The 12,170-nt window shown below is 41.0% G+C and overlaps 1 protein-coding gene across 1 annotated transcript in view; it reads left to right on the top strand.

Annotated features, from left to right (window-relative positions):
* Nucleotides 1-6,314, top strand: part of LOC128203611 (uncharacterized) — a 29,192-nt gene extending 22,878 nt beyond the window's left edge. Inside the window, exon 5 of the mRNA XM_052905098.1 lies at nucleotides 2,976-6,314. Within this exon, the coding sequence (XP_052761058.1) occupies nucleotides 2,976-5,251 (2,276 nt within the window). The 3' untranslated portion in view covers nucleotides 5,252-6,314. The remainder of the gene's footprint in view (nucleotides 1-2,975) is intronic.
* The last annotated feature ends 5,856 nt before the right edge of the window (nucleotides 6,315-12,170 follow it).

Raw genomic sequence — 12,170 nt, forward strand, 5'->3', positions numbered from 1 at the left:
TAGGCATTTCCGGTGACGTCAGCCATGCTGGAATATAAGTATCATGTGTTTCCGGTACGGATAGAAAAATCCGACCCTAGGGCACGCGCGTAAGCCGGTAACGAGGCTTTCCGAGTTATCGGACACGCAGCGTGCCCGAGGGTCGGAATTTTCGATCCGGACCGGAAACACATGCTTATTTTTTTTGCATGTCTTAAATTATCAATTTGTGGAAAAATTGACGTAGAAAACGCACTTTTGTTTTGTGCATTTCACCAAAAAGCGCGAATACTTATATATTTAATTGCGCTTTATTGAAATGGAATAATTTACTTTTCATATTCCATACAAGAAAAGAAATAAGAATTGGCGCGTTGTTGCGCGTGACTCCTCTTACATGGGGTGTGTAAGACGGTTTTTTTCCACCACTGGTCACATGACCGGAAACACACGTCCGGTATGCAAGAAAATTCCATCTGGCACCCCTACCGTGATGCCAGATGAGTCACGCGCTGTGACGTTATACTTTCTATTTCTTTTATTATACACTTTATGTAACTATAATTATGAGATTTCAATAGATGAGTGCGATAAATATTAACATTACTAAAATATACCTTCAAAACAAAAAGTAACCCTTAAAAGACGTGATACTCAGAAACTTCTTGACGTATGCCGTGAATAAAACTTACTGCGCGTCATGCCGTGAAGAAACATCATCGCACGCCCTTTTTGGTAAAATGTACACACATGCGCTTTTCCATGTATTTTTTCACAAAATATTGTAATTCAAGGTATGCTAGAAAAATGTCTATCATATGTGTCGGTTCCTCTGTTCCAGATCGAAAAATCCGACTCTCGGGCACGCTGCGCAGCCGGTAATTCGGCAAGCTTTGTTACCTGGCAACGCAGGTGCCATCGAGTCGGGGGGGGGGGGGTTCTATCCGGACGTGTGTTTCCGGTCATGTGACCGGTGCTGGAAAAACTCATCTTACACCCCCCATGTAAGATGAGTCACGCGCAACAACGCGCCATTTTTTATTTCTTTTATTGTATGGTTTATGAAAAGTATAGTATGCAATTTCAATAAAGCGGAATCATAAATATAAGTATACAATACCTTTAATTAAAATTGAAAAGAAATAATCGTAAAAGCGCGATGTTTAAAGAAACTATTTGACGTCGATAGTGATTTAAAATGACTGCGCTTGATGAAGTCAGTACACAACGTCGCACGCGCTTTTTGCTGAAATGTACTAAAGTACGTTTTCTACGTCAATTTTCCCACTAATTCATAATTTTAGGTATGCAAGAAAAAACATCAATCATGTTTTTCCGGTCCGGATCGAAAAATCCGACCCTCGTGCACGCTGCGTGACCGGTAACTCGGAAAGCCTCGTTACCGGCTTACGCGCGTGCTCTCGGGTCGGATTTTTCTATCCGTACCGGAAACACATGATAGATACTTATAAGAACTCATACAACTTTTAACTTATACAACCATTACACTATTGCTGCCTTTCTTCTTACCAAGCGTCTTGTGATATTTCTGCTTCTTATCACCTGTACCAAGCGTCATATGATATTTTGTATACCGGACGTGTGTTTCCGGTTATGTCACCAGTGCTGGAAAACTCCTATGTTAGATGAGTCACGCGCATCCACGTGTCACTTTTTATTTCTTTTATTGTTTGGTTTATGAAAAGTATATTTAACCATTTCAGTAAAGCGCAATCAAATATATAAGTATGCAAGACTTTTGATTAAAATTGGAAATAAATAATCATAAAAAACGCGATTTTCAGAGTAACTATTTGACATCAATAGTTATTTAAAATAATTGGTTGTCCGGTTAACGCAGTGGTAAGCGCGCTCGCTTCTCACCTAATCGACCCGGGTTCGATTCCCGGCTTGGGCGCATGTGAGTTTGGTTTGTGCTCACCAAGCCGGACAAGTGGGTTTCCTCCGGGTTCTCCTGTTTTCCCCACAACACAAGACCACACTCTCGCGTAATATCGTGCCAACGAGAGTGATTAATATAATGTTGTAATAACTTGTTTCACAATCGTTGTAAAATAAAAATGTTTAAACTAAACTAAAATAATTGCGGTTTATGACGTCAGTAAACGATGTCGCACGCGCTGGTTCGTAAAATGTACATAAGTGCGTTTTCTATATCAATTTTACCACAATTTGATAATTTTAGATGTGCAAGAAAAAATATCAATCATGTTTTTCCGGTCCGAATAGGAAAATCCGACCCTCGGGCACGTTGCGTGGCCGGTGACTCGGCAAGCCTCGTTACCAGTTTACGCATGTGCACCTGGGTCGGACTTTAATCCGTACCGGAAACTTGTGATATATACTTATAATGTTGCTTCTAATCGTCTTATGATAATACTGCTACGTATATTCTGCAACAAGCGTCTTGTGATATTGCTGCTACTTATCTTCTGTACTAAGCGTCTTGTGATAATGCTACTTCTTATCTGCTGAACTGAGCGTCTTGTGACAATGCTGCTTTTGATTGTCTGTACCAAGCGTCTTGTGATAATGCTGCTTCTTATCTTCTGTAACAAGCGTCTTGTAATAATTCTGCCTCTTATCTTTATGTACCAAGCGTCTTGTAATAATGCTGTTACTTATCTTCTGGACCAAATGTCTTGGTAAAGGCTGCTACTTATCTTCTGTAACAAGCATCTTGTGATAATGCTGCTTCTTATCTTTGGTCCCGGGCCTCTTGTTAAAGGCTGCTACTTATTTTTTGCAACCGACGTCTTTTTGATAATTCTGCTTCTAATCTTCTTTACAAGCGTCTGTTGATATTACTAACCGTCTGCATCAAGGGTCTTGTGATATTGCTTATTTTTATCTTTTGTACTGAGCGTCTTGTCACAAAACTGATTCCTGTTTTCTCACCAAGTGTTTTGTGATAATGCAAACGTATATGTTCTTATTTCTATGTTTTTAATGATACATCTTTACATTTACTTCAGGATTACGACTACGTTTGGCAAACCATTACCGAACCACTTTGGCCGACATGCCGATATCTCCCATTCTCGGAGAAAAGAACGCAAAACTCAGTAAATTCTACGTGGCACCGAAAATTGTGGAGAAAGATCATCGAAAAATCGGCAAAATTGACAACAAAGAAAGCAGTCAAAAAATTGCAAAATTTTCAGATGTTTTCATAAAAGAAATTCAGTTGCTCAGAAATGTTTTCCTTGTTGGAGAACCGGGCAATGGCAAATCTACATTCTCCGTAATGTGTGCCCTGGATTGGACCCACCAGTATTTACCAGCGGAGGAAAACGTCGGTATTAAAACAAGCTTTGCCGACCCAGAATTCTTCAAAGAGTTTGCATTTTTGTTTCATATCACCCTACGAGATTCAGGTAAAACGTGTGATCTAGCAGAAATGATCAAGGATCAACTTATACGTAAAATCTACCACGAGAAGGATGCCGATGATGGTTACCGGCTATTACAGACGGTGCTGGAAAGTGAAACATGTTTAATCATAGCTGACGGCCTCGACGAATGGACCCATCCGGAAAACGTAAACTGTACCTGCAAAACTGAGGAAAAAGTCATCCCTTTCCGTAATTCGGCCAACAAGGCCACACTCCTCACGACAACGCGTCCCTGGCGAATGTCACAGTTCAGAGTGCAGGATTCAAAGATCGACAAATATCTTGAAATAGAAGGAGCAGCAGACACAGAGCAACTCGTGGAAAATATCATCAACATTCTTAATGAGGGAAATAAGGATGAACGAACACCAGAGGCTTTCATGAAAATGGTGTCAGAGAAGGATCTTGAAGGATTATTGTCAGCACCTATCAGTATCACCCAGCTCGTGTGCCTGTGGTTCGAGGGCAAATCGTTAACCGATTCAAAGTGTGACATTTATGCTGGCATGATAAACATGCTATCAAGTAGATGTAGTAATATGCAACGGAAGCATAACATTCCGAAAATAGAACTGCCATCTGTATTAAAGGAACACGAATGCTTCGTGCAAAATCCCACGGTTTACCTTGCGCTGGCAAAGTTAGCATACACAACTTTGTATTCAGAGTGCAGAGATTCGTCTGTTGTTTTCAGCAACAAAACAGTCAACGCTTTGTTAAGCAAGGAACAGGTTGAATTTGCATTGAAGTCAGGCTTACTCACGGAGAAGAAATCCAACTCATTGATCAAGAGATCATCTCACTTTTCATTCTTTCATAAAACACTTCAAGAGTTTTTAGCGGCTCTTCATTTATGTTTGAATGAAAACGACTTCAGTCAGCTATCAAGCAAGTACGAACAAGATAATAAGGAAAATATCTTGGGAGATGTTTCTCAGACATTTATTTTCATATGTGGAATGAAGCCCGAGCTCGGTGTACAAATGTCTTCATGGATCAATAGTTCTAGACCACCATACCAACCATCAATCTACAGTGAAGAGGCTAGACTACTTCAGGGCCTGATTCTCTCAGGGAACCGTGAAGCCAGGGCGAACAACTATGGTGACATACCGCTCTATCTCGCACACTTCTCTATTCATAGTGACAAGGATGTCGTAGTGTTAAAAAAGCTGATGATGATAAACAAGGAACGTATTCAGTCACTATACATCAGTGGATGCAATGATCAAATTAATGGGGAAGAGCTGCAGGAGGTGATCACATCCTCCTCCGACTCCCTCAAAGCAGTGACACTGTGTGACTGTGATGGGCAGTATGACCTGTCCCAGTGTCACAGGCTGGAATATCTGGATATAGAGGGAGACATTACAACACGTGTGCAGGTTGATCCAACACATATTACAACATGTACCTTATGGAGTGTATCATCGAATGTTGAAATGTACATATTTAGATTATTTAAACACGATCAAAGGTGGAGTAAACTACAACGTGTTGTGTTATGGAGAGTTAAGAATGTCCAGTTACTTGTGGATACACTACCAAGTCTCCCTCCGTTACAACGCCTTGTCATAGGGGGTACAGATCTAGGTGAGCTCCACCTCCTCCCTCCAGCCTCCATCACCGATATTACACTTCATGAAGTGACAATGACAGCGGGGGCGGTGCGGAGTCTGATAGAGACGATGAAGAACATACCACACACCATTACATGCAACATGCAGGGCTGCACGGTGAAACCTGCCAGTGAGATGAAAGACATCCGAGAACATGTGGACAGTTCGCCGTCATTCAAGGTTCTCATGTTTAACGATTGGAGTAGAGGGCTTCATTTCAGCTTCACCAAAATGTGAACAATAAGTTAAAAGTTCGCGTTGATTATGGGAATTCATGTTTGATGAAAAACAGTGAAGCAATCAATGGGGAAGTGTCATTCTATTTATAGATATGTATGTTACTTTTCCCGGAACTAATTATTATCAACCACTTTCTATGTGTATTCAGTTAATTTGATTTATGTTGTGTATTTACATGCATCCTAAAATAGATTTAACTGTACACAGCAATGTCGTTGTGGCTGGTGTTGTTAAATATATCGAACGCGGATGAAAACTTTCTTTTTTAATTATAACGCAACAGTCCGTAATCCACACGTGCAATAATCGGTTCAACTTGATGGACATTTTTTTAAAAGAATCCCTCATTAAATCAACTTATTTCCTAGTTTGATGTGATATCATTTGATAAATGTTAAGTACTTACTTCGCTAAGAGATTATTAATTGATATGGAATATTTAACTTATTTCTTTATTCACAATGGCATTCTTGCTCAGCTGTTTTTTATATTCTGTATTATAGAAATGTATCAATAACACGTTGACTTTTTTAATTTCTATGATCTATTACATAAATTTTACATTATTATAATGCTAGCTACAAAACTATGGTATCATTTATGCACCAGTCAATTGTAACCACGGCCCTCAGGTCCGGGGGTATACCGGGGAAAGGCGGGGAAATTGGCCGTGTTTTTTTCCTTCCAGGATGGCCCTGCAGTGCCGTGTGAGTGCGGTGGTTTTGTCTTCGCGCCAAATATAGCGAGGAATTGGCTTTACCTAGGGTCTCTGGGGTGCGAGGGCATTAAACGGGGATCTTGCCAGCAATTCGTCCCCGCAAGACGGGGATTTTACCCGGGCTTGGCACGAACGAAAGTCCAAGTCCCCGCTATTCCCCGGACCTGGGGGAGGGGCGTGGTTACAATTGAGTGGTGCATTATCGACAAATGCTTCAAAAGAAATACCCAAACAATGAACACATTTAGTTACCTAAATGATAGAATATACAATGGCCTATTACTTAACATGTCACACAATTGGAGTATTATTGAAGAAGATATGATTAAACGTTGAAATTATTGTTTGATTTGTGTTTAATATGATGAGGCCTAAAAAAAAATTTGTTTGGTTAGGGTTTCATCCTTTTCAAAAATAGGTAGGGTAGGTAGGCTTTTTTTTTTAATTAGGCTTTATATAAGAATGTTATTTTCATCATTGGAGAATGGTGTTAAAGTTATCTTCTGTATAAGCATTTAAGGTTTTAAACTACATATTGAAAAGCAATTAAAACAAAAAAAAATTTTTTTTTTTTTTTTTTTAGTTTTTCATATTTTTTTCAAACTGACTATAAAAACGGTAGGGTCGGCGCCCTTTCCGTAGGTAGGGTCGGGTAACCCGAACCAAATGTATTTTTTTTTAGGCCTGAGGATGAAAATGTGTTAGAATGATGATGATGATGATGATGATGATGGTAATGGTGGTGGTGGTGGTGACAATGAAGACTAGAACCACGGCGACGATGTCGGTGATGATGATGATGATGATAATGACGACGACAACGATGTAAACGTCAGTGATGATGGCGATAATGGTGGTGGTGGTGGTTGGGACGCTGATGATAATGATGATGATGTGATAGTGATGATGATGATGACGACGCGATGGTGGTGCTGGTGGTGGTTGTGTTGATGATGAGGATACTGGTGGTGGTGACGACGGCGACTACAACGACGACGATGATGATGATGGTGGTATTGTTGTTGTTGGTGGTGGTGATGGTGATGGTGGTGGTGGGATAATGATAAGCTAATATATGACTAAGAAGTCAAATTTAAGGCTGGATAATAAATGTTGACTTGATCTTGAAGTAAGATACGTAAAAATTATACAACACACTCATGAAGTACGTTATATCAAAATAATCATGCAAGGCAAAGTATTTCTAATTTAAGCAAAAGTCAGTAGAAGTGTTTTTGTCTACAAATACACACTTTACGGTTGTAGATTTTAGCAGGCTCCGAAATGCATCTGATAGCATTTATATGAATATATATTTTGGTGACTGTCGGACACATCTACTACCAGACCATTTTAGAAGGCGGGCACATCTATCACCTTACTACTATTTACGAGGTCTATCTCGTAGCTTGCCGGAGATGGCCGAGTTGTTACGATTGACCTGGCGTCAAACCACACAAATTGCAGACACAGCGGACGGTCTTCAAGAACCTTATACACTGTTCCATGTCAACTATTATCATTTAATATATAACAATTTAGTCATATCATTTTATTCTTTAAATTTGACCGTTTTATAAATAAGAAACATCAACATGTTCACTATAAATGTATACTTATAGCAATTCACCGATTTTTTTTATTGAAAACAAATTTAAAGTGACACTCGTATTTAATATCAATACGTACACGTGTATAAAAAGCATAATTCTTGAGTGATACACCTTTAACGACTTCTTAGATAATGCATATATGGATAATATTAATTACTGGTAACAAGATTGCGTCATCGGTGAGGTATCGTCATCGGTGGGGAGTCGCCCATAGCGTCATCGTCGAGGTGTCGTCATCGGTGAGGCGTCATCGTCCATAGCGTCATCGTCGAGGTGTCGTCATCAGTAAGGTGTCGCCCATAGCGTCATCTTCGAGGTGTCGTCATCAGTGAGGCGTCGCCCTTAGCGTCATCGTCGAGGTGTCGTCATCAGTGAGGCGTCGCCCATAGCGTCATCGTCGAGGTGTCGTCATCAGTGAGGCGTGGCCTATAGCGTCATCGTCGAGGTATCGTCATCACTGAGGCGTCGCCCAAAGCGTCATCAATGGGGTGTCGCCGATTACGTCATCGGTGAGGTGTCGCCCATAGCGTCATCGTCGAGGTGTCGTCATCAGTGAGGCGTCGCCCATAGCGTCATCGTCGAGGTATCGTCATCGGTGAGGTGTCGCCCAAAGCGTCATCAATGGGGTGTCGCCGATTACGTCATCGGTGAGGTGTCGCCCAAAGCGTCATCGTCGAGGTGTCGTCATCAGTGAGGCGTCGCCCATAGCGTCATCGTCGAGGTGTCGTCATCAGTGAGGTGTCGCCCATAGCGTCATCGTCGAGGTGTCGTCATCAGTGAGGCGTCGCCCATAGCGTCATCGGTGAGGTGTCGCCAAAAGCATCATCGGTGAGGTGTCGCCCATAGCGTCATCGGTGAGGTGTCGCCCAAAGCGTCATCAATGGGGTGTCGCCGATTGCGTCATCGGTGAGGTGTCGCCCATAGAGTCATCGGTGATGTATCCCCCATAGCGTTTTGCTGAGGTGTCGCCAATAGCGTCATCAATGAGGTGTCGCCTATTGCGTCATCGGTGAGGTATCACCCAGTGTCATCGGTGAGGTATCACACATAGCGTCATCGCTGAGGTGTCACCCATAGCGTCATCGTTGATGTGTGGCCCATAGCGTCATCGGCGAGGTGTCTCCCATAGCCTCATCGGTGAGGTATCGTCATCGATCAAGTGTCGCGCATTGCGTCTTCGGTGAGGTGTCGCCCATAGCGTCAACGGTGAGGTGTAACCCATAGCGTCAACGGTGATGTATCACCCATAGCGTCATCGGTGAGGTGTCTCACTCGGTGAGAAGTCGCCCATTGCGGCTTCGGTGAGGTGTCGCCCATAGCGTCAACGGTGAGGTGTCGCCCATAGCGTCAACGGTGAGGTGTCACCCATAGCGTCAACGGTGAGGTGTCGCCCATAGCGTCAACGGTGAGGTGTCACCCATAGCGTCAACGGCGATGTATCACCCATAGCGTCATCGGTGAAGTGTCTTCCTCGGTGAGAAGTCGCCCATTGCGTAATCGGTGAGGTGTCGTCCATTGCGTCATCGATGAGGTATCACCCATTGTGTCATCGGTTAGGTGCCTTCCGAAGCTTCATTGGTTAGGTATAACCCATTGCGTCATCGGTTAAGTATCACCCATTGCGTCATCGGTGAGGTATCACCCATAGCGTCATCGGTGAGGTGTCGCCCATAGCGTCATCGGTGAAGTGTCGTCATCGGTGAGAAGTCGCCCATTGCGTCATCGGTGAGGTATCTCCCATTGCGTTATCGGTCAGGTGTCGTCATCGGTGAGGTGTCGTCATCGGTGAGGCGTCGCCACGATACGTCCATCGTGATATAAAAGAGATATCACTCCCTTGCTGGCAAACTCCATAATCGCTCTGTTGGGAAGACGGGTCTGTGGGGATGTTTTCTGCCAAATAAAAAAGGCTTTTATTAATGTTTAATATTATGTCCCTGCTAACATTTGGATAACCTAATATACCACCATCATTATCCTATGTAATAACAACAATATAAGAAGCAGCAGCAGCAAAGGTACCACCGTTATCGTCATCTTTATCACGTATTCAATCGTAATTATAATATTAATCAACTTCGAATATAATTGTATCTTACATCTTTGTTGCATCAATGATATTCCAGCTATTGAATCCAACTATGTGTTGTTTAATTTATACCATAGCTGCTCACTGGCGCAGCATCACTTCAGTCACTTCCGGTTGCATGGAGGGACACTTCCGGTATCATAGACGCTGAAACATGTAAGCTATGCGTGTACTTACATATTTCATCAGACTATCCACTTGTCAAGACATTTACTATTTCCATTCTAGATATTATCATTAATCCCAATACAGACGAAGCAACCTACCGTTATCATAAAATGTCTGCACAAATGTGCAATATTATATAATTTTATATTAGTACACACGAAAATGAGATAAACGTTTTCTGCTACCCGGGTTTGGTTAAAGAAATCTTGGGGAAAATGCTGGCACCTTTTACACTCTCACTGTAAAATTTCTTAAACCAACAGAAAATGCCGATATTCGGATTGTTTAGATGATTAACCATCAACATCCGTTAAAACTAGAAATACAAATGTATATATTTCCTTAAAATACTTTTTTGCACAGAAGTAAGCGAAATGGAACACGATAGCTGTGATCCTGGGAATATCTTTTAAAATAAAAACAACTGCATCATCACCACCAAAACCATATTCAGCATCTATTTCTAATCATCATTATTATAATTTTAATCATTAAGTTTTAATCATATTTATTTTTTTAAATTTCTCGTGTTTTTTGTTCGATGGCCGCCACTTTGAAAGATTCATGTCACGTTTCCCACCTGAACAATATACATGCAGGGCTGACCAATTAACGTACATGGCTGGTCGTACAGTGCAATGATACCTATGTATAGGATAGCTCACGTGTAGCCGTTTGATATGGAATTTATCAGCGAGAGTAGCGAGTTGATAAGTCCATACCAAACGGCTACTCGTGATCTATCCGACTTAGACAACAGAATGTGTATTGCTTGTTTTTCAGGCCGATACCATACATTTGCATGAGAAAAATGTCAGGAAAGCACAGGAAACAAACATTTCTGTAGTATTAATAACGTCCTTGTAGCATAAGTAGGTGCACGAGATTTACCAGTTGAAATATCCGACAGAAAATCAGTTGTGTGTGAGATTTATCAAACACTTTGCAGGCCTTTGATTGGCATGCTGGAGGTAGCTGTTGTCTAATACTTGGTGATGCACTTTATTGGAAGAAGAAGAAGAAGAAGAAGAAGAAGAAGAAGAAGAAGAAGAAGAAGAAGAAGAAGAAGAAGAAGAAAATATCGCTCAATCCTATAAGTTGACGTGTCAATGGGCTAAAAGGCATTGTTTGAATACAATGGCATTTTAACACGTCTTAGTTTTGTTGTGATACTTGAATTAAGAGTTAGAGCTGTCCTGACGGGGCGTAGTTGACGTTTATATGTAATGTATTCGAAACACCCTACAATTGTATTTTTGATAAATACATTGAGACATCTTTTATTGAAATAATTTTTAAAGCTGCATAATGCAATGTGGACCATTGATACGTAAGCAGGTTTAAGATCAGATGTGGCCAGGGGCGTAGCTTGACCAAATACGATTTGTAGGCCCGCTCTACTAGGGAAGAAGTGTTTAAAAATAACCACTGTTTTTAACAACACATAGGCGGTACTACAAACTAATTCATTATCAACTAATCTGGTTAGATAAAATGCACGTACCGAGGTGTAGGTTTGAGAGAGAGAGAGGGGTGCATATAGGAAATATTAAACAGTAGAACTCCGACATGCAACATTTTGAAAAACCCAGTGAGATCGCAACCCAAGAAATTAACTTGCGTCAGGTTTTTTAAGCACTTTGCAACAAATTTTGCATTTTTCATAAATCTGCTGGACGTGCGAGGTGGGGAAACCATTGATTTATGCACACGAGAGATTCATGTACGATTTGCTTTGAACGTGTCATGGATTCGAGGTAGAGATGTGTACAGGTTTGCATAGATTGTGCAATAGGTATGTTATCCGCGGCCTTGACCTTTGTCCATGACCTACATACTTGTGGCTTTTGTGTAACACATCGACACAGAAACGTTGTGTGTTAAAGGGACTAGACACCAGATGATACCATTGCAAGAAAAAAAGAAAATTGTCAAAAACTAAAAATGATAACGTTGTGTACAACGCAATATTACTAACTGGTGTATCAAATCGATAAAGACGCATTATTTAACATTATACATTATTGCGTATTTTTCCAAATCGAAATTTACTGAGTTTGTCTACCACGCAAATCCCAGTAATTTTTAAATAGGTGTTATCTGGAATTCAGTGAGAAAGGGTTTTCCGCTAATTTGCATGTAGGTACAAAGACATTAAGCCCAGATTGGTGTGGTGATCTATTCATATTAAAATTCAGCTAATCCATAATCTTTGTCCATATTAAATTATTAAGATGACATAAGATCATAACAGTTAACCAAGTATTTGTACGTACAGATTAATAACGTTACGGAGTAAATCTATTAGCGTCGGTTTATGTATCTGTA

The sequence above is a fragment of the Mya arenaria genome, chromosome 9 (assembly GCF_026914265.1).
Source record: "Mya arenaria isolate MELC-2E11 chromosome 9, ASM2691426v1".
NCBI classification, from domain to species: domain Eukaryota; kingdom Metazoa; phylum Mollusca; class Bivalvia; order Myida; family Myidae; genus Mya; species Mya arenaria.